Source organism: Rhinoraja longicauda, chromosome 13 (assembly GCF_053455715.1).
Source record: "Rhinoraja longicauda isolate Sanriku21f chromosome 13, sRhiLon1.1, whole genome shotgun sequence".
Lineage (NCBI taxonomy): Eukaryota > Metazoa > Chordata > Chondrichthyes > Rajiformes > Arhynchobatidae > Rhinoraja > Rhinoraja longicauda.
This window is the reverse complement of record NC_135965.1, coordinates 8,237,654-8,264,112: the sequence shown is the minus strand read 5'-3', so window position 1 is coordinate 8,264,112 and position 26,459 is coordinate 8,237,654. Positions and strand designations below refer to the sequence as shown.

General features: G+C 39.8%; 1 protein-coding gene across 1 annotated transcript; it reads left to right on the top strand.

The window, feature by feature from the left end:
- Positions 1-130: 130 nt before the first annotated feature.
- LOC144599130 (uncharacterized) lies at positions 131-23,853 on the top strand. The gene is made up of 5 exons (XM_078409859.1): positions 131-209; positions 9,575-9,931; positions 16,131-16,292; positions 20,004-20,044; positions 22,931-23,853. Exons 1-5 carry the CDS (start codon positions 131-133, stop codon positions 23,072-23,074), a joined length of 783 nt encoding a protein of 260 aa, XP_078265985.1. The 3' UTR covers positions 23,075-23,853.
- The last annotated feature ends 2,606 nt before the right edge of the window (positions 23,854-26,459 follow it).

Sequence of the window (26,459 nt, the reverse complement as noted above, 5' to 3'; positions counted from 1 at the left end):
TTACATATGTGCAATCAAGGTGTGACTGTTATTCACTTGTGGAGGAAACTTGCTTACAGACATCCTAAGTGCTTAGGAGTGCAGTGTTCAGACAGCTCCTCTCGCCCATGGGTCTGGTCTGCTTGGAGCTATGAAAGAGATGGCCACAATAAGGTTTGCTCATCAAATCTTCCTAGTCCTCTCTGTGTCCTTATGGCAAAATGCTCGGGGTAAGTGCAAGTTTTATTATGTGGACTTTTAAATCTGTTGAACATTGAAAAGGATGTAACCTTCAATGGAAGCATTTTTGTTTTTATGACCTATACCTTAAATACAGTGAAATTCATTTATAAGTGAAGTCCATTTATCTTGTAAATGTTATCCAGATAACAAAATACATTTTATCATCTGCATTTCAGCTGCAGACTATCTCAAATTACAGATATAATTTCAGATATATTACAGACATATATAAATAGTGTCTTAAGTCATGAGAGGAATAAATCGGGTGGATGAACAGAGTCTCTTGCCCAGAGGGCATACGTTTAAAGTGAAGGGGGAAAGATTTTATAGGAATCTGAGGGGTAACCTTTTCACGCAATGGGTGGTGGGTATATGGAAAAAGCTGCTGGAGAAGGTAGTTGTGGCAGGCAGTATTACAACGTTTAAGAAGCAATTAGACAGGTACATGGATAGGACTGGTTTAGAGGGATATGGGTCAAAAGCAGGCATGTGGGACTAGTGAGATTGGCACATGTTGGTCGGTGTGGGCAAGTTGGGCCAAAGGGTCTGTTTCCACACTGTATGACTTTCTATGACTCTGTATCAAAGCCATTTTATATTTTCATCAGATTACTTTCCAATTGAGCATTAGTTCATTTGGAATTATGAAGGATTCTTAAGAAGCAAAGAGTGGCATTTGACAGTGATGCAATGTCTTCATGTAATGACGCTAGTCAGACCAATCCACCTTTGCTTTACGTCCAAATGTTTGGTGACTCTCAATTACTCACTATATAAAATTTTCTTCCACTGTTGATACACAGCGCACGGTTGAAAAATTGTCAATTGGGTTTTTGCCATTAATACTAGAATATATATGCGGATCTGATTTTATTGATGCATGTATACTGTGGGGGGATGGGATTAATGGAAGCCGGCTTAGACTTAATGAACAAAATGTCCCCCTTCAATGTCACATGACAATATCATTAATATAAGACCTATGACTGCACAAAAGTCACAAAGGGGTCTCACATGGAAATTAGTTGGGCTGTAGTACTGATTCAATCAAAGTTAAAGACTGAATAACAAATGTAAGAAATAACTCAGACTTTCAATACTAATTTAACGTAAATGAGCATTTATTTCATATGCTTGAATTTAGTAGTTACAAAAAAAACCTTTTGTATTGTTGCTGCTAATGAAACAGGATGCCAACCATTATGGGTGCTAATTCTCCTTGCTGCCTCTTCCCGTGATATGGTTGAGTTGAATATCTCTGCCACGGTATTTCCTTGACTTGTGTTAGCTTTTGCTCAATGACCAGAAAACACATTGCAACGTTTGAATTTGGGTTGGGGTGAGGGAGTATATACTTTTTTTTTGCACAGAGGAGCCCCTTATGTAAACCAGTTGAATACACATACTGGATGCTTGTGAATGCATCCAGTATGTGTATTTAACGCGTCCCAGGAAAAGTGATTACATTTAAATCCTCTGCACACACCCTTACGTGAAAGAGTAAGAAATGTGACCAAATCCCACAGAACAATGTTAAATGCTCTTTCTGGTGCCAAAAGGATATTGCATTTCAGTTAGATTCAGGGAAACAGGCCATTTGGCCCATCATGGTCATGCCAACTTGTGGGCACCTATCTATATTCAAACATCATTTTCCAGCGTATGGCCAGTAACATTCTGAATCCAAGCAATTCAAGTGCATGTCAAGATACTTCTGCCAGCAAGCGTACTCCCGCCACGTTCTCAAGCATTATATTCCAGGTACTCAGCACACTCGGGGTGAAGAAGATCACCCTCACATTCATTCAAAATCACTTTCCCCGTACCCTAACTCTATGTCCTCCAGTTTTATCTATCATAAGTTCAGTTCCATCAACTTCATTGGAATCAAGTTTCAGAGTTAGAACATAATGTTACTGCCTGATATAGTATACTGCTTTAGTAGTGGAGTTGAGATTCTGGGCAAGTTTTTGATTTGATTAATTTGCAGAAGCCAAGGAAAACCCCTTGTGTGGGTGTTTAAAGGTTGCAGCACAAAGAGAAGAATGGAGTTGAGGAGAGGCCAGGTTGTTTTGAGATAGCAATGGAAATACTACTTATGATTAATTCATAGTATAACTTCCAACGTAATGATGAGTTATTCATCCTAATTTTGTGGAGCTAAACGCGGTACATCAGCATGTAAGAGAATGGAACAAATTTTGGAGGCAGAGACCATCTCACTGACTGCAAACAGCATTAGCAAGCTGGATTTGATTTCTTGACAATATTCAATATGTTTAATTTGACTCGATATTAGTTTGCAAAAGACAAAGCAAATATAAAAACAAATTTTGTCATTGCATATATTGACAACCTATCAGCTGCACTTTAGTATAATTTCTCTGGTTGTGAAGTGTTTTTGTACTGTGGGAATGCAACAAGACAATCGATAATTTCAAGTCCTCTCTTTCTGTACAATGTCAAATCCAAATAATATTAGAGAGGCTTGCATCAGAGAAACATCAGTCTAAACTTTATCTCAGCACACATTCCCATTAAAGATGAAGGAATGTGTGGGAAGGAACTGCAGATGCTGGTTTACACCAAAGATAGACACAAAATGTAATACAGCGGGACAGGCAGCATCTCTGGAGAGATGCATCTCTCATCACCCATTCCTTCTCTCCAGAGATGCTGCCTGACATGCTGTGTTGCTGCAGGATTTTGTGTCTATCTTGAGCATAAAGGAAGCTCGGATTGTTTTGAAACATGATGCCAATTCCACAAAGCCATTACAGTTGTATTGCACCACTTTACAAGAATTAATTAATGCAATGTAAAACATAAAACTACTGCAATAAATTTTATGAATGCTTTTTCTTGAGGGTATTTTTAAAACTCTTGATCCTGGATAATGATATCGTTCAAAGGATATTTAGATTTAGATTTGATTTAGAGATACAGCGCAGAAACAGGCCCTTCGGCCCACTGGGTCCACGCCGCCCAACGATCCCCGCACACTAACACTATCCTACACCCACTAGGGACAATTTTTATATTTGCCCAGCCAATTAACCTACATACCTGTACGTCTTTGGAGTGTGGGAGGAAACTGAAGATCTCGGAGAAAACCCACGCAAGTCACGGGGAGAACGTACAAACTCCGTACAGACGGCGCCCGTAGTCAGGATCGAACCTGAGTCTCCGGCGCTGCATTCGCTGTAAGGCAGCAACTCTACCGCTGCGCCACCGTGCCGCCAATATGCTGTTAAATTCCTAGGAAGTTCATAAATTACATTCTTGCATTTTTTTTCCTTAAATGTACAGTATTGGTTGACCCACATTTGCAGGAAATGAAGGTTTTGCAACTTTTTTTGTGACACAATGTGCAGATCTGAGCTCTTTGCAAGTGTCTGAAAATGACGGCAACAATACAATCCGATTGATTTAATGTTGAGAATTAGAAAATAAATGTAGGAGTATCAAAGAATGAAATGAAAATTAGAGTGGTGTATTCAACAATGAAAGATGTACAAAATAAGCAAGGTAAGAAAGACTATTTAAAAGAGAAAAAAAATGTTAACAGATAGTAAAAATACCAAATATTTTAAATTATGTGTTAAATATCTATAGTCAGAAATGGGACTCTGCACTGCTAATAATTAATTCTCAGTGTCAGCTAGATTGGCAGTGGTGAATGGGAATTGTAGCACGGTATTAACCTTGTTACAGATTGGGTAGGAAGGAACTGCAGATGCTGGTTTACACCGAAGATAGATACAAAATGCTGGAGTAACTCAGCGGGACAGGCAGCATCTCTGGAGAGAAGGAATGGGTCTGAAAAAGGGTCTCGACCCAAAACGTCACCTATTCCTTCTCTCCAGAGATACTGCCTGTCCCGCTGAGTTACTCCAGCATTTTCATATCATATCATATCATATATGTACAGCGCGGAAACAGGCCTTTTCGGCCCACCAAGTCCGCGCCGCCCAGCGATCCCCGCACATTAATACTATCCTACACACACTAGGGACAATTTTTTTAACATTTACCCAGTCAAATTAACCTACATACCCGTACGTCTTTGGAGTGTGGGAGGAAACCGAAGATCTCGGAGAAAACCCACGCAGGTCACGGGGAGAACGTACAAACTCCGTACAGACGGCGCCCGTAGTCAGGATCGAACCTGAGTCTCCGGCGCTGCATTCGCTGTAAAGCAGCAACTCTACCGCTGCGTTACCGTGCCGCCGCCGCATAGATTTTGTGTCTATGTTATTACAGATTGATATGTATTCACTTACCTACTCATCAATAAGGCTGCTGTGTCACTTAAACTTAAATAACAGAAAATGCAATATTCGCAATGTTATTTTGACTGCAATACCTCAGAAGAAAATAGGCATAGCTCCGACCATGATCATGATCCATTTGCCCCAGAACATCAACATATTGGACTGGGTCCTCATCTGCATCCCATTATGCTTACTTGTGCCTGTAAAGCGTATGACATATTTTGTTCAGGTAATTGAGATATTGTCGGGCCTGATTCTGATTATTTTCTTTATACTGCAAGAAGTATTTTCTAATTATGCAGAGATAATCTCTATCTCCCAGCTCATGGGCATAATTGATCAAATGTCAGGTTCCCAACTGATTTAGCACCATATGTTTTGATGCTGATATTCCAAAATCCGGTTACACTCATCCACATCACAAAAACAGAAAGTTCTGGAAACACTCAGCGTCAAAAGGCATCTGTGAAAAGACAAGCAGAGCTAACGTTTCAGGTTAAAGAGCTTATTTATATCATACCCTTTATTATTTCACTCATCACCAAGACTGTAAGTGAAAATGGTGCCTTTTGTTGAGACAGTTGACCGACTGGGCTGAGGTCTGTTCCACAAACACAGCAGTAGGATTGTGCGTACTACTGAGATCCAGTGAAATAAAGGGTGCTCTGCTATCCAATCACTCACTCACTCATCAGTAAGAAACGTGGGTCTCAAGTGCAGGCAGTCTCTACACAATAGTCTATAATATAAAATAATATGGCAATAAGTTGACCGCTTCAAAAACCTTGAGGAGAACTAATGGTAAAGGTATTCTGATTCCGAAGAGAATACTTTGGTAAGGTTGGCCTTAAAGCTCATTATTAAGACTGTGTTAAAGGACCATCTCACCCCAATGAATAGCAGACACAAGGAACTGCAGATGCTGGTTTACAAAAAAAAGACACAAAATGCTGGAGTAACTCAGCTGGTCAGACAGCATGGATAGGTGGCTTTTCAGCTCAGAACCCTTCTCCAGTTTGAAGAAGGGTCCCGACCTGAAACATCATCTATCCATGTTTCTCCAGAGATGCTGCCTGACCTGCTGAGTTACTCCAGCACTTTATGTCTCTTTGGACCTCAATGAATAGTTTGGCTTCTAATCTGAGGGGGCACAATTGTGATGTTAATTAAAAACTGTTCCTTTGCTAGTACTCACAATTTTTTTAAATTTATCTCAAAAGTTAATCAATATGTGACGTATTAAAGAAAACTTCTAATGTGAATATATAATAGCTACAACAAACTTCAAAGTTTATCACATTGTTAGCCGTCAAACAATTTTTAGAACATGCTTTGTATTATCCAGAAAACAGAATAAATATTAATACAGATTACATTTTTTTAATGGTTAATCTGAAGAAGGCCACCTGCTGGCAATCAATTCAATTGGAGAATTCAGTTTTGCCTTTCCACTGATATTTGTCAGTTACAATGAATAGCAGACACAAGAAACCTGATTACATCACAGACGTAAATCTTATCTGTCGCATTCTGGAATGTCACAATATTAGAGACAATGTTTGAGCATGTAACTCCATCATATTTCTTTCCCCCCTTACCAATGATGCAGACTGAAGTGTGTGCTCCGCCCTGCTCCCTGAAGGTGGCAATATTAAACCTACTCAAATTTCACTGTACCTTAATTGGTACATGTGACAATAAAGTGTAAGAAAATAACTGCAGATGCTGGTACAAATCGACGGTATTTATCCACAAAATGCTGGAGTAACTCAGCAGGTCAGGCAGCATCTCAGGAGAGAAGGAATGGGTGACGTTCCGGGTCGAGAAGTCTGAAGAAGGGTCTCGACCCGAAAGGTCACCCATGCCTTCTCTCCTGAGATGCTGCCTGACCTGCTGAGTTACTCCAGCACTTTGTGAATAAATACCTTCCATGTGACAATAAATGTAATCTTAAATCTTGAAGACAATCACCAACTCCTTCAAAGCCTAGCCATAGCTATCTTGACATCCATTTTCAGTACTACTAACAGTGCTATCTTAACATCCATTTTCTTTTTTCGTACAAGATTTCCTCCCAGATCGTAAAATCTTATATGGGTCGTTAATATTCTTTGTGTATTGAGCATGCCAACCTTTCTGACAATACTCCGCCCACTTAAACTCTATTTTAACTCTCATAAGTTCATGTTCATAAGTCATTGAAGCAGAATTAGGCCATTCGGATCATCTACACCACCATTCAATTTTGGCTGATCTATCTTTGCCTCTCAACCCCATTCTCCTGCCTTCTCCCCATATCCTTTGACACCCTTACCAATCTAGAATCTGTCAATCTCCGCCTTAAAATACCCAATGATTTGGTCTCCACAGCCCTCTGTGGCAATGAATGCCACAGATTCACTACCTTCTGACTAATATATTCCGGCTGTATATATATGATGATATGATGATGATGATAAAGAAATTCCTCCTCATCTCCTTTCGTCCTTTTATTATGAGGCTGTGCCCTTTAAATCCCAGACTCTCCCACTAGTGGAAACATGCTAACAATGTTGTAGATAAATCTCTCCACTAACAATGCCATCAATGAACAATAAACGAAATCCTGATAACCATTCACCATTCCACAGCTTACATTTAATAATTTTAATATTACCTTTTAATTTTAATTAATTTTAATATTACCTTAAACTTATATGCATATTGTATGTTTTCTTGCCAAATCCTAAACACGTGGTAATTCACTAACTTTGTTGGAGAATGTGCATTGCATAAGATGAAACATCATTGTTTTAATGCAATTTTATCAAAGTATGCCAGCAAACAATTTGAAAAGAAAGGTATACAACAGTTTGATCTTCATCGCCATCCACTCTTTATTTGTAATATGATGGCAGCTATCACATCCTGTACCGCACTGGAAATAACATGGCATTAACAGTAGCAGTAATCCCACCACTGTGGAACTGTCATTAATTCATTTGCCAGTTAACTATAGTCACTTAACAATTGTACCATGAAGTATCAAAAGGAAATCATAGCTCCTACCAGTTGACTATTGCCGGGGTTCAATCTTTGTTCAACAAACTGTATGTTATTTATACAGTCACGGTGGAGCAACGGTAGAGTTGCTGCCTTACAGCGAAAGCAGCGCCGGAGACCCGGGTTCGATCCCGACTATAGGTGCTGTCTGTTCGGAGTTTGTATGTTCTCCTCGTGACCTGCGCGGGTTTTCTCCGAGATCTTCGGTTTCCTCCCACACTCCAAAGTCGTACAGGTTTGTAGGTTAATTGGCTTGGTAAATGTTTTTTAAAAATTGTCCCTTGTGGGTGTAGGATAGTGTTAATGTGCGGGGATCACTGGTCGGCGCGGTCCCGGTGGGCAAAGGGTCTCTTTCTGCCCTGTATCTCTAAACTTAGCATTAAAGGGTACTTTTAAAGAAAATTTACTTAACTCAATCTCACATATTTCAGCAACATTGTTCATGTATACTTACTGAAAGATGCATGTTACATCCAATGCCAATTTTACAGTACAAACATATTTTGAAAATAAATGAGGATAAGTTAATTGTAGTTGTAAAACAAGGTTACAGCTGTATATTAAATAAAAACGGAATGTGCCGGACACGCTCAGCAAGTCACACAGCATCTGTGTAAAGAGAAACACAGTTATCCTTTAAGGTCAAACATATTCTGTCTCAATGTATTGAATAAATCTTCCTATTGCGAGTGACTTTCATTCTCCACCTGATACCTATTTTGACCTTTCTGTCTGTGGCTCCTGTATAATTATAATGAGGCCCAACATCAGCTGGAGCAGCAACATCACGTCTTGTGTCTGGGCACTTTGCAGCTGTCTGGACCCAACATTGAATTCTACAACTCCAAGTAACTCATTTTTAAAAACTTTATAAGAATTGTCCAGTTCTGCCCTCGGCATCCATCATGTGGGAAGGAACTGCAAATGGTGCTTTAACACGAAGATAGACACAAAACGTTGGAGTAACTCAGCGGGTCAGACAGCAACTCTGGAGAAAAGGAATAGGTGACGTTTCGGGTCAAGTCTGAAGAAGGGTCTCGACCCGAAACGTTACCTATTCCTTTTCTCCAAAGATGCTGTCTGGCCCGCTGCGTTACTCCAGCTTTTTGTGTCCATCTATAGGCATCTGTCGATTGTCTGAGTTTATCCATCTCCTTGAGCATCATCTTGGCATTTTGTGCATTTTGCATCTTTTCAATAACTTGTTTGCATTCTCCTTATCCAATTGCCCTAAGATCAGTTTTATGCTCCTTTTTTCACGGCCCCTCTCTTTAGCTGTCCTCAACAACCTGTCAACTGGATGACTCTAAATATGGGTTCACCCTATCAGAGATATTCCCTTTGCCTTTATGCCTTCTTTCCCCACCTTTTCTGCAACTCAAAGCAAACTTGATTTCTTTGGTCTGAACTGTTAATTTGGTTTATTTTTCCACAATTGCTCCCTGAACTGTGTTTTCAGAACTTTCTACTTTTGGTACAGATGTGCAGGAGAGGCACTTCATAGTTTACATGTGTTTGATTTATGCATCTTTGGAATAATGCATGTGCATTTAATTCCAAAGCATGATTTACGCACTAATATTTTTTGAATAATGCGCTCAAATATACATCTGGCAACGTAATCACATATATGTTTAATTTATGTGTTGTCAAATTGTGCGCTGCATTTCAAGAATGTAACCTCTACATAAAAAGTGAGGCCTATATACACAATTTTATTTGTTATTATCTAGCTTTACACATCTGCTTGAGGGCTTTCATTGTGTACAAAGAACTGATTTCCATTTCTAGAAAAAGGACACTACAGCAGAGATGAAAGTAATCGATTGAAGTCAGAAATCATGAATCATCCTTTACGAGTCAGAGAGTGAACAATGGTTACTGGTAACCACCCATACAATTTTGGTTCATTTCGATTATTAATTTATTCTTCAAGGTTGAATAGCATTAAATGAATTAATTTGGCTTGACTGCTATTTATGAATCGTAAAAAGACAATAATCGTGCTCATCCAACTATCTTGTTTTTATTGGTAGGTGAATCACTGACTCTGTCGCAGTCCCCATCAACCATCATGAAGAACTATGGGGAAACAGCTACCATCCTCTGTAAGCTTTCGAGGGGAAATTTCACTGATGCCATGTGCCTGGTGTGGTACAAGTATACATTGGGGAACCAAATCAAGGTTGGAGAAATCCGTTTGAAGACCAGCAACATAGCTGTTAATGACCAAATCCAATTGTTATGGGACCTTGGCACGAACACAGCAACAATGTTAATTCAGCAACTGAAGAAGAATGACTCTGGCACATATGGCTGTGAACTGCTTTCAGTGGCAGAGTTTGTTTTCATCAAGAAAGCAAATACAACAAACATCACTGTTATCTTTGCTGGTATGTCTGTCATTTCAAGCATCCAAATAATTGCATGATAAATCGTTACATATATTGTATCAAGATTATTATTTGGGGAAGGTATAAAATTATCATGATGATGTATTTTAAGGATTACATTCCTCTGAGCAGTAACATAGCTATACTTCCTAAGTTATCTTGCAGTTCATGGAGTAAAATCCAATGGACTGGCTTTTCTCTTAATTCAATACTTAGTTATATAATGTGTCATAGATAAAGTAACTGGACAAACAGAACTATGCAGACACACACTTTGTTGACAACCCCACTGGCAGATCAGGATGTGTAGCTAATACATTCACCACAGCTATACAGTGAGCCTTATAAACCTTATATACCTAAATAAGTTTGTTTTAATCATAGGAGCTTTAATGTAGTAATTTTTTTCTCAAACCCTCTAATCTTTCCACTCAGCTGCTGCTCCATGTTAATTATCTCCTGTTCCTTTTATTATTTACTGTACAGTACTTAATTATTTACATATTTATATTCATCCTTGTCATGAAAGTCCCCGTGGTAAACAAACATTGTTTGAGCAACATTGTAAAATGCTTACTATAAATCTCCAAAGGTTAATGCTTATAGGCTTATGATTATAAGCGGATCTAGTTTATGTATGTTTTAGATTTATGTATTTTTTGAGTACATTATATATTATATATATCATGTGCGATATATAATGCATATAATATAATGATATAATTATCTAATATCTAACATAATATATAAAATATTGCTTAATATTTATATAGATATCATGATATTTTAATAGATATACACACACTTAAAAATGACATAAAAACTAACACTAAAACTAAATTTAAATATATATTATTTTATTTAATTAACTATATATATAGATTTTAGTATGTTATATTTATATATATGTGTGTGTGTGTGTGTGTGTGTGTGTGTGTGTGTGTGTGTGTGTGTGTGTGTGTGTGTGTGTGTGTGTGTGTGTGTGTGTGTGTGTGTGTGTGCGTGCGTGCGTGTGTGTGTGAAGGAACTGCAGATGCTGGTTTAAAAGGAAGATAGACACAAAAAGCTGGAGTAACTCAGCGGGACAGGCTGCATCTCTGGAGAGAAGGCATGGGTGACATTTTGGGTCGAGACCCTTCTTCAGACTCCCAGAAGTGAAAAAATCAGAAATGGTCTGTGAGATTTTGGCCTGGTGCTCATCTGTGGGATCATGCTCCATGGAATAGTAGGAGGAGGTGACCAAGACTTGGCGCCTGTCCTCAGTGCAGTAGAGGTCAGCGCGCCAGACTACCATGGCACCTCCATTGTCGGCGGGTTTGATGATAATGTCGGGGTTGCTGCAGAGTGAGCAGAAGGCTGTACGTTCAGAGGGGGTGAGGTTGGAGTAGGTAAGGGAAGTGGAAAGGTTGAGACGGTTGATGTCACGCCGGCAGTTAGAAATAAAAAGGTCTAAAGAGGGTAGAAGGCCTTTTGGGGAGTCCAATATATATATATATATATACATACATATATACACACACACACACACACACACACACACAATGAAATCCTGGGTTGGAAATCTTCATTTGCACCAATTCAAAAAGTTAGCTTTAACCTTTTGAAGTATATATTGGTTTATCAATGATTCTTTAATGTTTTCACCAAAACAAAATTCTAACATTTATTCTGAGATATTTTTATTTCCATGAACAAATTTTATAGAATAAAACTATTTTAAAAATACCCTAATTTCATCCATGCACCAATCTTCAATCCAATGCATGTAATTAGCAGGACGATAGTTTTTTTTGTGCTTTCAGGAATTGGTTGGCCTTGCCTCCAGTTTAAAGAGAAAGTTGGTTTGCACAGGTAATTAAATGAGTTTGTTCAGGTAGCACCTTGTGAAGACAAACATATATAATCTTCAGTTGCTTGGGCTGATTTTTTTAGTAACCTCAAAATACAGACTGAATTTGCTTCTGGTGTGGTCTTCTTGCGAGTGGAACAATAGAAATTGGTCTGAAGCATTTTCCCTTTGGAGCCATTTCAAAATAACCTTCAACACATGCACACGGAAGCACCCCCATCTCTTTTCCCGCTTTTTCCCTCCTACTACAGTCAATCTGAAGAACGATCCCAACTCAAAATGTTATCCATCCATGTTCTCCAGAGAAGCTGGCTGACCCGTTGAGTTACTCCAGCACTTTGTGTTATTTTTTCACCGTTATATTAGGTATTTAGCACACACACTTTCCTCAGTGGACACATTAGATTCCTAAATTAAGTCTTATTCGTTAAAGAGAAAGTAACTATTTATATTACTAATATAAATAGTAATAATAAGTAGTAATAATAAAAGTAATCTAAATCATTTTGAAAATGAAAGGGTGGAGTCACTACTTTACTCCACAGTCTTGGCCGAAATTATGTATTTTCTAGTTTTCCTATCAGAGTGATGCACTCTGATAGGAAAACTAGAAAATACATAATCATATCATATCATATATATACAGTGCGGAAACAGGCCTTTTCGGCCCACCAAATCCGCGCCGCCCAGCGATCCCCGCACACTAACACTATTAACACTATCCTACACACTAGGGACAATTTTTACATTTACACAGCCAATTTACCTACATACCTGTACGTCTTTGGAGTAATCAAATACTTAAATAAGAAGAATATAGAAAGAAGGAACTGCAGATGCTAGTTTACAAATAAGACAAAGTGCTATGGTAACTGGGATCATCTTCAGTGAGCATTAAGAAAGGTTCCGACCCGAAACGTCACCTAACCATGTTCTCCAGAGATGCTGTCTGACCCACTGAGTTACACCAGCATTTGGTGTCTTTTTATTGCTTTTAAATAATATGGCATTGAATATTTTTGGCAGGCTAAGTAGCTAAGTAGCCAGGCATATATTCCTTGTTTCTAATGACTCTCCCCTCTTGGTTTAATCACATTCATCAATACACAGAGTGAATCCTCCCAAAATTTAAGCAGCATTGTTGCCTGTGTTTAAGAACATTTGAGTAAATGTAAAGTGTATAAAAGTTTGGAAATGTTTGAACAGCAAGAAAGCAATAATTTTGAGCATTTGGCAAATAGCAAAATTGAAAAGAAAACGCTGGCAGAAAAACATTAAATTAACCTTACTCACTGAAGACATTACTCATTATTATTCATAATTAGGTAGCTATAAATCTGTAAATGTTGCCTGTGAGTCATAAGCCATAACTTAACTACACTGACAAACAACCTCCAGAATCATTCTCTCTCTATGAGTATTCCATTCATTAGTTCACATATGTGAGCTTGAGTACAGAAATGTTCAATGTGCCAATGCTGCCTTGAACCTTTAAAGGAGAGAAGTTTCCGTGGTTTTTCAAACCACACACTGTGTAAAATAACCGGTAAAGAGGTTTCCAATTGAATTTCATAATTTTTCACTCAACACTTGCCCAAAATTCCATTTATACCTTATCATATCATATATCATATATATATACAGCCGGAAACAGGCCTTTTCGGCCCTCCAAGTCCGTGCCGCCCAGCGATCCCCATACATTAACACTATCCTACACCCTCTAGGGACAATTTTTTTTTTTTATCATTTACCCAGCCATAACCAGGACGTGTCAGTTATGGAATTTTAACTAACACTCACATAATCATACTTTATTTTATTTTTAGAGATACAGCGCGGAAACAGGCCCTTCGGCCCACCGAGTCCGCGCCGCCCAGCGATCCCCGCACACTAACACTATCCTACTCACAGTAGGGACAATTTTTTTAACATTTACCCAGTCAATTAACCTACATACCTGTACGTCTTTGGAGTGTGGGAGGAAACCGAAGATCTCGGAGAAAACCCACGCAGGTCACGGGGAGAACATACAAACTCCGTACAGACGGCGCCCGCAGTCAGGATCGAACTTGAGTCTCCGGCGCTGCATTCGCTGTAAGGCAGCAACTCTACCGTTGCGCCACCGTGCCGCCAAGTATGTTTTGCAACATACGAGGAATTTGATTGTTTACAATAACAAATATCCTTGTCATTGTAAATACTATTTGTTATAACAATGCCTGACAATGAAGGAATTAGACTGAGCAAGCTAATAATGGAGCCACAATTTATTCAAGTATCAGATGCCATGATACTCTTGCAAAGGAAATAATTTCCACCAACAGCTCAATCGCTGGGGAAATTTAGACTTTTCACACCTTTAGATTTTTATTTTCAGTATTTGCTGAAGATTTCTTGGTCGATAATTCTCTATCGTGTGACAGGAAGCAGCACAACAACTGAAGATTGATGTAATATTGTCTGCAGGCTGTAGGTTTCACCAACTGCAAAGTGTCAAACATTTCCTTTGAAACGTGCACTCTTTACAGGAAGGGGGTTATAATCTTAGAGTCACACAGCACAGAGACCCTTCAGCCCACTGTGTCTGTACTAACCATCAAGCACCCATTACAGTAATCCTACCGTAATCCCATTTTATTCTCCCAATATACCTATTCGACTCCACTCACTCACCAACGCACCAGGGGCAATTTACTATGACCTGCGCCATCTTTTGGATTGTAGAAGGAAGGAACCATGGGAAAGTCGGATGTCAGTGGGAGAACATGCAAACTCCATGAAGACAACACCAGAGATTAGGGTCAAACTATATGCACTAGAGCTGTGAGGTAACACCTCTATCAGCTGTGACATAGTGCTGTCCTAATCTTTATTGGTTTCCAAAGCCTTTATAGGTGTTTTCCAGCTTTTGATAGAATGCGTAATAGTTTTCACTCGATTTTAGCATCCTCCTTCATTTTCACCCCCACCTCTTGGTAGTCAGATTCATCAACCTCACCCACTTGGTTCCATCTGCCCACCATCCTTCATTTACCCGTTTCCACTTATCACCTACCTCTTTTTCTACCCTTCCTACTCTCCTCCCCGATCTGCTTTCATCGACCTAATTTACCTCCCCTGACCCACCATCTGTTTCGACCTGCGTACCTCTATGCTCTCAGTCCTAATTCAGTCTCAGCCTGACACATCAACCACCCCTTTGGCTCCATAGATGCTGCTTTTCCCGCTGAGTTCATCCAGCAGTTTATTTGACAAAAAGATTGTGTCCATTAGCCACACTCTAACATTTTGAAGTTTATATGTAAAGGGAAAGACTCACATTGGCCATTAAAATGAAGTTTTTGTGGAGAGCAGCGTATAAATAAGATGACAGACACAAAATGCTGGAGTAACTCAGCGGGTCAGGCAGCATCTCTGGAGAAAAGGAACAGGTGACGTTTCATCTCCTTCCTAAAGGAACGCCCTTTAATTCTGAGGCTCTGACCTCTAGTCCTGGACTCTCCCACTAGTGGAAACATCCTCTCCACATCAACTCTATCCAGACCTTTCACTATTCGGTACTTTTCAATGAGGCCACCCCCTCATTCTTCTAAACTCCAGCGAGTGCAGGCCCAGTGCCATCAAATGCTCAAGCGTTCAAGAGCCTGATGGTTGTGGGGAAGAAGCTGCCCCTGACCATGAATGTCATGGTTTTCAGACACATATACCTTCTTTCCGATGGTAGGTGTAAAATAAGAGTGAGACCAGGGTGGTATGGGTTCTTGATAATGCTGGATTCCTTTTTGAGGCAGCATCTCCTATAGATTCTTTTAATGGCAGGGAAGTCAGTACCCCAGGTGGACCAGGCAGTGTCCACCACATTTTGCAACTTCCTTCATTCCTGGCGATTGTCAATCAAGTCTCTTTAAATACATATCCAGTAAAGCAGTTAAAAAAATCTATATGTTTTTAACTGGAATTTCTTTTCATTTTTATGTTGATTTTTCCCTTAGATCCGATCAGATTTGTTTCCAATTGACCATATTTATTGCTCAAAACATTTCACGACTCACTCATGACCAATACTCATGTTAAGATCACAGCTGGAAGTTGTGGCAAAAATATTTAAATTTAACATTCATTGAATATTCAATCTGCATATTACAAATAATAATACAATTTAATCAAAACCAATTTCAATTCCAGATAAACGGGTGCTAGTCCCAGCTTCAAATAGAATAGGACATGTTCACTGGGATTTTTTTTGAATGAAATGAAATATATGAACTAAATTCAACTCATTACATTTTACAAACTGAGTGTAGGCTGTTGTTATTAAATTAAATGAAACATTGTTCCATTTTTTTGCAGAAGGACAGCAGGCAACTTCAGAACAAAAAAACAGCACAACAATTGCGACAGAGTTATCAAAAAATCGCAAAGTTGAGATAATCGTTGCAGCAGTGATAGCTGCTTTTGTCATCATATGTACATTAATTTTTATTTTTATCAGATACCGACCAAAAAAACAAGGTGAGTCGCATAAGGTTTTTTTCTTCTGGTGAAATGATTCAACAGCTCAAATAATCTTATTGCCTTCAAAAAGCTGTTCTGTTATTACCTGACCAGAATATTCAGTGTGTCGGAAGGAACTGCCAATGTTGGTTTAAACCGAAGATACTCACAACTCAGCGGGTGATACAAAGTAGGATGCTGTCTGAAGAAGGGTCTCGACCTGAAGCGTCACCTATTCCTTCTCTCCAGAGATGCTGTCTGACCCGCTGAGTTACTCCAGCTTTTTGTGCCTATCTTCAGAATATTCAAAGCTCAGCTTTCCAAACAGGTGCATCTTTCCTACTTTGTATCATCTGCACAAGTAATTTCCCATTGCTATATAGACAATAGACAATAGGTGCAGGAGTAGGCCATTCGGCCCTTCGAGCCAGCACCACCATTTAATGTGATCATGGCTGATCATTCTCAATCAGTACCCTATTCCTGCCTTCTCCCCATACCCCTGACTCCACTATCTTTAAGAGCTCTATCTAGCTCTCTCTTGAAAGCATCCAGAGAATTGGCCTCCACTGCCTTCTGAGGCAGTGAATTCCACAGATTTACAACTCTCTGACTGAATTTTTTTTTCCTCATCTCCGTTCTAAATGGCCTACCCCTTATTCTTAAATTGTGGTCCCTGACTCCCCCAACATTGGGAACATGTTTCCTGCCTCTAACGTATCCAATCCCTTAATAATCTTGTATGTTTCAATAAGATCCCCTCTCATCCTTCTAAATTCCAGTGTATACAAGCCTAGTCGCTCCAGTCTTTCAACATGCGACAGTCCCGCCATTCCGGGAATTAACCTAGTGAACCTACACTGCACGCCCTCAATAGCAAGAATATCCTTCCTCAAATTTGGAGACCAAAACTCCACGTGGTACAAATGGTGAAGCACAATGAAATGGAGGTTACTTTTCCCATATTCTTTGGTCATTTATTACTTCATAAATTTCCTACAGATTATATTCCTGACATAAATTGATGCAGTCCACATCAAATGTAGTCACATTATTTTTAGCACTATTAGCATTGTTTATTTAGCATTGTTTCATTAAAAAATAAAGAAACAGGCAGTGGTGTTGTTCTTATAGATTTGTAGAATAGCTTCTTTAAAAAACCTACACAGGGCCTGATTACATTGCCCATCCATTCATTATTAATCATTTTATATTAATGTTTTTTTATTAATCTTTAATATTTACTATTAATATTAATCTTTCCTAGAATTTATTTATTTTTAATCCCCCTTGAACATTTTGCATTATTGGTGCAGAGACCACAAATTAAATACATTTGACCGGAACAACTCATATGTGAAAATGGTAAACATAATCCAGCCCCATTGCTTTCCACTGCTGATGGATGTACCACAGCAAGTAGAAACCAAAGAAGGCACAAACAAAGAAAGGAAGGAAGGCAGACTTTTCTTTGTGAGGAGAATGAAAATTAGCCTGGGCTGACCTTAAAATCAGATGAGATTGGCAACAACCATGAACAAAATGAAGCTTTCCATCAAGAGAGTTGTGGTTGAAAAGGATTTATTTTAACCTTAAAATCAAAAATAACATCGCTAAAGATAAACTAAAACCCGCGAGAAGCTGAAACTATAATTTCCTCAGAATCAAATGATTTCAGTATAGTCAGATTAAAATGAAATGAGACATGTTTTCAATGTGACAAAATGACCAAGCTGTTATGAAGCCCGAATGCAGTTCCATTGTTCACCATTATCCACGTTTGGCACATGGGCATTGATGGCAAAGTCACAGTGTTCTTTAGTCAACCCCACATGCTTTAAACAGGTACCACTATAACAAGTGCCTTGCTGGGAACACTTCAGAAGACAATCAACCATGCTAGTTTGGGAATGGAGTTGTAATAAGGCGAGAATTAGTAAAGAGGATAAGTTATTTCCCAAAAAGACATCAAATGAATTTGTTGGTTTTTATATTGCTATTATAACTTTGTTACTGAAACCAGGTTTCCGGATGACGAACATAAATAAATTGATAATGGATAAACTGGATAAATGGATTTTTAAGGCGGAGATTGACAAATCCTTGATCAGTAAGGGTGTCAGGGTTTATGAGGAGAAGGCAGGAGAATGGGGTTGAGAGGAAAAGATAGATCAACCATGATTGAATGGCAGAGTAGACTTCATGGGCCAAATGGCCTAATTCTACTCCTATTACTTATGACCTTATGACCCAATTCTGTTCCTATAACTTGTGAACTTATGAACTTATGATAATTATAGAACAAAAGCGCATCTGTTTAACTGGTTTTATCTCACCTGGTCTGATCTGTACATGGACAAAACCTCCAGCATTGCAACTGAGACTGAACACCCTTCTGAAATAGTCTGAGAAGGCACAGTTTAATGGGCATAAAGGGATGGACAGTGAATGTTGGCCGAGACTGTCTGACCCACTGTCTGACTGATGAATTAATTGTCATTCGCAAAACCAGTTTCTGCACAAGTCCTGAACTAATGGAGAAAAATATCATATTTTAGTTGATTGAGAAATTTAGCCTGATAAAAATATAAAAATAGAAACTTACAAAATTCTTAAGGGGTTGGACAGGCTAGATGCAGGAAGATTGTTCCAGATGTTGGGGAAGTCCAGAACAAGGGGTCACAGTTTAAGGATAAGGGGGAAGTCTTTTAGGACCAAGATGAGAAAGTTTTTTTTTCACACAGAGAGTGGTGAATCTGTGGAATTCTCTGCCACAGAAGGTAGTTGAGGCCAGTTCATTGGCTATATTTAAGAGGGAGTTAGATGTGGCCCCTGTGACTAAAGGGATCAGGGGGTATGGAGAGAAGGCAGGTACAGGATACTGAGTTGGATGATCAGCCATGATCATATTGAATGGCGGTGCAGGCTCGAAGGGCCGAATGGCCTAAACCTGCACCTACTTTCTATGTTTCTATGTTTCTAGACAGAGGTTAATGTATCCCAATCATTGACAGTTTGAAATGACCATCATCATTGATCAGACTTTCATATACAGCGTAAACACATTAAATATATACAGACAATCTAAATAGCACCTCTCATTGGTATCAATTACTTAAAAAAATGTATTGCCTCCACATTATTTTTCAGTTAATATATTCTGAATACCTTTGACAATGTGAGTGAATAATGATTAAAGAGTAGATTCCTTCTGAAATGAGATATTAGTTTGTAGTAAGTCTACACCAATAACAAAAAAGGTGATTTCATTCTTAATAAACCTCAATATCTACTTGTGCATTAGTTTAACTTCAGCTTTTTTTTTCTGATTTAAAAATGTAATAACACTTCACATTATTCATTCCAACAGGGCATGAGAGCTGACCCCAGCACTAACCCATCACTTTGTTGTTCAGTTTCACCAGTACTCTGCAAACTATGCAAATAACGTTCATAAATATGTCCAATGCCTGATCAGCAATGTTGCAGTATATACAAACTGACCTGTGGCAAATATAGGAATAACGTGTTGGCACTAAAGGTCACCAGTTATTAAACCTACAGAAATTGGATGCGATTGAAGTCAGTTTACATGTGTTAATGGCTTCATTTTTACAGATTTCTGCAAATGCTCTGCCACTAGATAATGGTTGGAGATGGTTGGTACTTTGTGTCTTGTAATACCCAACTTTTGAAGCAGAGTTTTTACATTTCTCTTTTTCATTTCAGATCCTGATCCCAGTCCCCCAACAGCAGATGCCGAGTGTCAGGTAAATACACCTCAGCAGAGAGAGAGAGAGAGAGAGAGAGAGGGAGGGAGGGAGGGAGGGAGGGAGGGAGGGAGGGAGGGAGGGAGGGAGGGAGGGAGGGAGGGAGGGAGGGAGGGAGGGAGGGAGGGAGGGAGGGAGGGAGGGAGGGAGGGAGGGAGGGAGGGAGGGAGGGAGGGAGGGAGGGAGGGAGGGAGGGAGGGAGGGAGGGAGGGAGGGAGGGAGGGAGGGAGGGAGGGAGGGAGGGAGGGAGGGAGGGAGGGAGGGAGGGAGGGAGGGAGGGAGGGAGGGAGGGAGGGAGGGAGGGAGGGAGGGAGGGAGGGAGGGAGGGAGAAACAAACAAACAAACAAACAAATGATTATATAATAGTGAGCTGCTGCAGTTGCTCTGGTCAGATAGTGTTGGATGTGGAGTTCCAAGATTTGGGTCCAACGACAAAGAAGGAATGGATAAATGTTTCCAGATCAGATTGGGTAGCAGAAGGGAACCTGCACACAATCTTGATTTGGAACGTCTTCAGCAGTTCAGAAAGACAGCTCACCATTACATTCTCACGGGCAAGCAATGCTGACATTGCTAGCAATGCCCAGATACTGAAAAATTAATTGAAAAATATCAGAAGGAGCTGAATGATCTTCAGCACCTGTGATGTTAAGTATTTCAAGTATTTTGTAGAGTTAGAGGAAGCTGTAGGTAGCAAAACTACTGTGTGTTATTCTTATTTTCTCTGATCTGATAAGGTGGTTATATATTTCTCAGAATTGGGTTGGCACACAAGGGGAGTTGGCCACACTGCTGCAGATATCTCCTTCCTCAAACCTCAGTGATTCTCCATGAAAAACAGCAGTGATGTGTTTCTCTTCTCTGCGTTGCTTCATGCTGCACATTGTTGTACAGATGAATGGAGAGGCTGTACATTCACCTGTACGTTCACCTGTACATTCACCTGTACATTCACCTGCACATTCACCTGTATGTTCATCTGTATGTTCTCCCAACACATTCACCTGCACATTCACCTGTATGTTCACCTGCACATTTATATTTTCATATTATTCATATTTCAGATACAGCGCGGAAACAGGCCTTTTCGGCCCACCAAGTCCGCGCCGCCCAGCGATCCCCGCACACTAACACTATCCTACACACACTAGGGACAATTTTTTTTTTTTACATTTACCCAGTCAATTAACCTACATACCTGTACATTCACCTGCACATTCACCTGTACGTTCACCTGTACGTTCACCTGCACGTTCACCTGCACGTTCACCTGCACGTTCACCTGTACGTTCACCTGTACGTTCACCTACACATTCACCTGCATGTTCTCCTGCACATTCACCTGTATGTTCACCTGTACATTCACCATTATGTTCACCTGTACATTCACCTGTATGTTCACCTGTACATTCACCTGTACATTCACCTGAACATTCACCTGCACATTCATCTGTATGTTTACCTGCACATTCACCTGTATATTCACCTGTATGTTCACTTTCACATTCCTCCAGGCCCAGCAATTTGAAAGCTTCTCTCTTCACGTTTCTGTCAATCTCCTTAGTTAGGTCAGTTTCCCCCTCCCACCACAGGGCCAGCAATGGTCCTGATAACTGCAGCCCACCTTAGAAGCATACACACTAATGTCAGAGTTAGCCGACATTTTGTCGGGCAGGTTCAGATTATGCATTGCCCCATTTTCTAAATATCCAAATATAAAGCCAAGTCATGAAAGGAGAACATGCTGGAAATATTCAACAGGCCAAGCATCACATGTGGAGAAAAATAAGATAATTCTTCCGGACCCGCTGAACGCTTTGAATTATTGTTTTCATTTATTTTGGATAAAAGCTGTGCAAGTTTATTCATGTTAGTTTTTGTAAGGTGTGTGTGTGTAGCTGGGAAGGTCACCCTTAATGGCCTGTCCACAACTGTCCTTCTGGAACAGTGACCCAGTTCTCTTCTTGAACCCCTGGTTCTTCTGAGTAATATAAAGGTTGCGAAAGTCACAGGAGGTGCATGGATCACCTTGGTTCTTTCCAGCCCAGTTTTTTTGCCAATTACTGATCAGTTATTTACAGAGATTAGTGATGTGAGGAGACTACTCAGGACCTGACATTGGTCCATTCTGCTGCTGATAAGATGCTAACAGCTCAATGTATTCTTCAAATGATTTTGCAATGAAATAGAAATGACAATAGAATCAAACCCCAAAATGCTCAGTGGACTGGATGTTCTGTTGCAAACACAACAGACCTTTTCAGTCGAAGATAGGCACAAAATGCTGGAGTAACTCAGCGGGACAGGCAACATCTCTGGACTGAAGGAATGGGTGATGTTTCGGGTTGAGACCCTTCTTTAGACTGAGAGTAGGAGTGGAGGAAACTGGAGAAATGGATGGGTAGAAAGAGAATGCAAGGTGTGAAAATGATAGATCAAAGCAGGCAATGATCAAGGAAATGAAGAATGGTTCATTGTTGGCTGAGGGGAAGGTGTACGAATAGTAAAATGAATTAGGTGGAAGAGGGATGGAGCGAGAAGGAAAGCAGGGGTTATTTGGTTAGAGAAATCAATATTCATACTGCTGGGTTGTAAGCTGCCCAAGCAAAATATGAAGTGCTGTTCCTCCAATTTGCTTTTTGCCTCACTCTGGCAGTGGAGGAGGCCCAGGACAGAGAGGTCAGTGCGGGAATGGGAGGGGGAGTTAAAGTGTTTAGCACCCAGAAGATCGCATAGGGATGGCAGACTAAGCGGAGGTAGTCAGCAAACACCTTTCAGTCGAACAGTATTTGCAAACAATTGAAATAGAACTGCAGACTTCTGGTGCAATGCACAAATTAATGACGATTCTTATTCACATTCGATTTCTTTCCATTCTATTTCAGAAGCCAAACGATCGTATTTCCACGGTGTACTCCATTGACTACGCTGTACTACAGGTCCCTGGGAAAAATATTAGACGGAATCTAACAACCTCTGTCGCCTCTGATGATTCAAACTATGCTACGATTACATTTGCCCCTGAATAGCAGACTGCAGGTGTGGAGAAAATCACCATTGATTTCAGCATTTGCATTAGTGACTGCCTAGCTTTGTGAGGTCTTAGACATCACATTACATAATCACGTCACCTACCCTTATGGTCTCTTTTACTCAATGTCACAACTTAAGCCAAAGGTAGGCCTTTGACCACTGGGTGAAAAAAAACAAAACCTAGGCCATTCAATCCAAAATAAAGAAATGCTGGAATAAGTCAGCAGGTCAGGCAACATTTGCGGAATGAAAAACAGATTTAGTATTTCATGTTGAAGCATCCATCCGAATGAGGTGATCCTGGAGGGAAGAGGGAGAGTTTAGAAGATACCGGAATGTCATGCTGGATTCTTCAGTGCGGCTTCAAGATGATCTGATGGAAACATCACTCACTCTCAGTCAGATGGAACAACAACCAGACGTGCCAGCTCTACCGCCACCAACCTTCCCCTCCTTTGGCGCTGATTGTACTCTAAACTTTGCTCGTGTTAGTCATGATCTCAGAGAATGGGTGCTGGATTAAAATCCCCATTGATAACACTGTACATATTTGTCGTGCCTCCAAAAATGAATGGCATTTTCATGTAGCACTGTTAAATATTTAAAATATTCTTCTCTTAATCAGAGAGCATATTAGTTTGTAGTGGATACTAGTTACTTTACAAACCATAGCACATTCAGATGATTTATATAATAATACTGGGCATGTACATGCACTTTGTAAGCTGTAAGATGGTGTTCTGAATTTCAACATTGATATCTCGAGTCCCATACTTTTTTTTAAAGAATGTATCTGTGACTAGATAACCTTGTAATTGAATCAAGTCAATTAATGCAGTTTATTGTGAAAACATGGAACTGTAGATGCCGGTTTACAAAAATGGCACAAAGTGCTGGAGTAACTCTACAAAACGACACTTTTGTACCGTTTCGTTTTAGTTGCTCCAGCGCGCTGTCTTTTAGTGCAGCTTGTAGTTAGGCTATTTTAGAGTGGGCCTGGTTCCTGGTTCTGAGAATATGTTTGATAAGCTGTAGTTATTGTATAAAAATGTATTCATTGACATTCCCTACAAAATCACGTTTACATTTTACCTCAAGCTTCAAGGAGAAAGCATAGGAATTATATCAAGGAACAAAGATACATCGTAATGCTAGATGTATTAAGAAGTAAATAATGAAATAAGTATTCATCCACAAAATAGACTTAATTAATTAGGAAATGTTCTGGATATTCCATGGATTGCAGCAATTCCCTCCTCAAAATCATAAAAAGAATACTGTTTATACTAAATCCTGCAGCAGTGTGGAGCTCCCTCTCATGAATTTCTTGAGCATTTGCTGTTCCTAAACAAACTTGGGAAAAGACGAGGACAGGTGGGTGCATCCGACCCAGCACAGACCTACATAGACCTAGCGGTGGCACGGTGGCGGTAGAGCTACTGCCTTACAGCGCCAGTGACCAGGGTTCGATCCTGACTATGGGTGCTTGTCTGTCTGGAGTTTGTACATTCTCCCCATAACCTGTGTGGGTTTTCTCCGAGATCTTCAGTTTCCTCCCACACTCCAAAGACGTACATGTTTATAGGTTAATTGGCTTGGTATAAATGTAAAATTGTCCCTAGTGTGTGTAGGATAGTGTTAGTGTGCATGGATCACTAGTCGGTGCGGACTCGATGGGCTGAAGGGCCTTTTTCCGCTCTGTATCTCTGAACTAAAATAAACTTGTAATTCTTAAAAGCACATGTTAATTGTGATAATTACTTAAACACATTATTTATGGCATGGGCCACAATATGATTAAACTTTAGATACTGCAATCTAAATATCTGTTCATGGACATCAGCAATCTATTCAGTGAGTATGATAAATAAAGAGATACCCCATGACCAGATAGTAACATGTTCACTTTAATAAAAGTACACATCAAAATTGGTTTACAAGTTTAAAAAAATGTGAGAGGTCCAGATTTAGAGATCTTTGTTTAGAGGTTTCGGAAAAGGGCAGATCTGAAGTCTAATGGCACACATTTCAGTCCCTTGAGTCTCACATGAAGCACTTAGCTGTGCTTGGAAGTCATCAGATCCAAATGATTTTTCACAACCCGCCAGTCCTGGCATTTCATCAAACCTTGGAAGATTGTACCAAGTGTTCTGAAAAATGTATGTAAATAAAACAGCCTATTTATTAACTACTCTGTTGTGAAAATGCTGATGCAACAATGTTTCCATTATTAAATTTATTTGAGATGCAAATCTTTTTCCTCCATGGTGTTTTTATACTGTTTATTTATCTGTTCATGGTACCATAAGACCATAAGACAGACGAGCAGAATTAGGCCATTCAGCCCATCGAGTCTACTCCACTATTCGAACTTGGCTGATCGATCTCAACCCCATTCTCCTGCCTTCTCCCGGTAACCTTTGTCGCCCTTACTAATCAAGAGCATATCAATTTCCGCTTTGGTATTAGTAATACTTGCATTTATCCTAATGTGTAGGCAGGAACTGCAGATGCTGGTTTAAATCGAAGATAGACACAAAATGCTGGAGTAACTCAGTGGGACAGGCAGCATCTCTGGATAGAAGAAATTGGTGACGAAGGGAAACATCACCCATTCCTTCTCTCCGGAGATGCTGCCTGTCCCGCTGAGTTACTCCAGCATTTTGTGTCTATCTTGCATTTATCCTACATCTTTAATCTTCCTTAATGTGCGGACGCAGTTAAGAGTTAATCATGTAGGTGGATCTGGAGTGACATTCAGACCAGGCTGAGTATGAACAGCTACTTTCTTTCCCTGAAGAACATTAGCAATGGGCTTTAGAATAACCAATCAGTTTTGTGGTTTGTTGTCCCGGCAACTCCAGGTTTAATAAATTCCTTGACTTTAAATTCCCCAACTTCTCTCATGGGATTAGTACTAACGTCTCTGGATCGATTGTCTGGAGTTATGGCGACTTAATCACTATGCTGCCATACCCAAATTCCTAAGGGCTTATTAATTTTTTTTAACAATGCTCAGCAGTTAAGTTCTTTATTACTTTTGATATGCAGTTCTTTCTTGGGATGGAACTGCGATCCTTTACTTGTGCATTTTAAAAATCAATCTTTCAAATCTCCATGAATAGTTATGGCTTCTGTGGTCAGTCTATTGGATTCTCACTGACTGCATTTCTAAATGTCCGAGTAACAGCCACGGTTTTACAGCTGTACATTTCTGGTCTTGAGAATGCATATTTTCTGGGAAGAATTCAGTTGAAGACACAGTTAAAGACAGCATCTTCTTTTGCAGCTTTGCAGCACCTTGAACCTGCACCATTACTCAGCCAGGTTGTGGCTGAATGGTATCTCACCTCCATCTGCCTGCTGAGGTCCTGTGCTCAG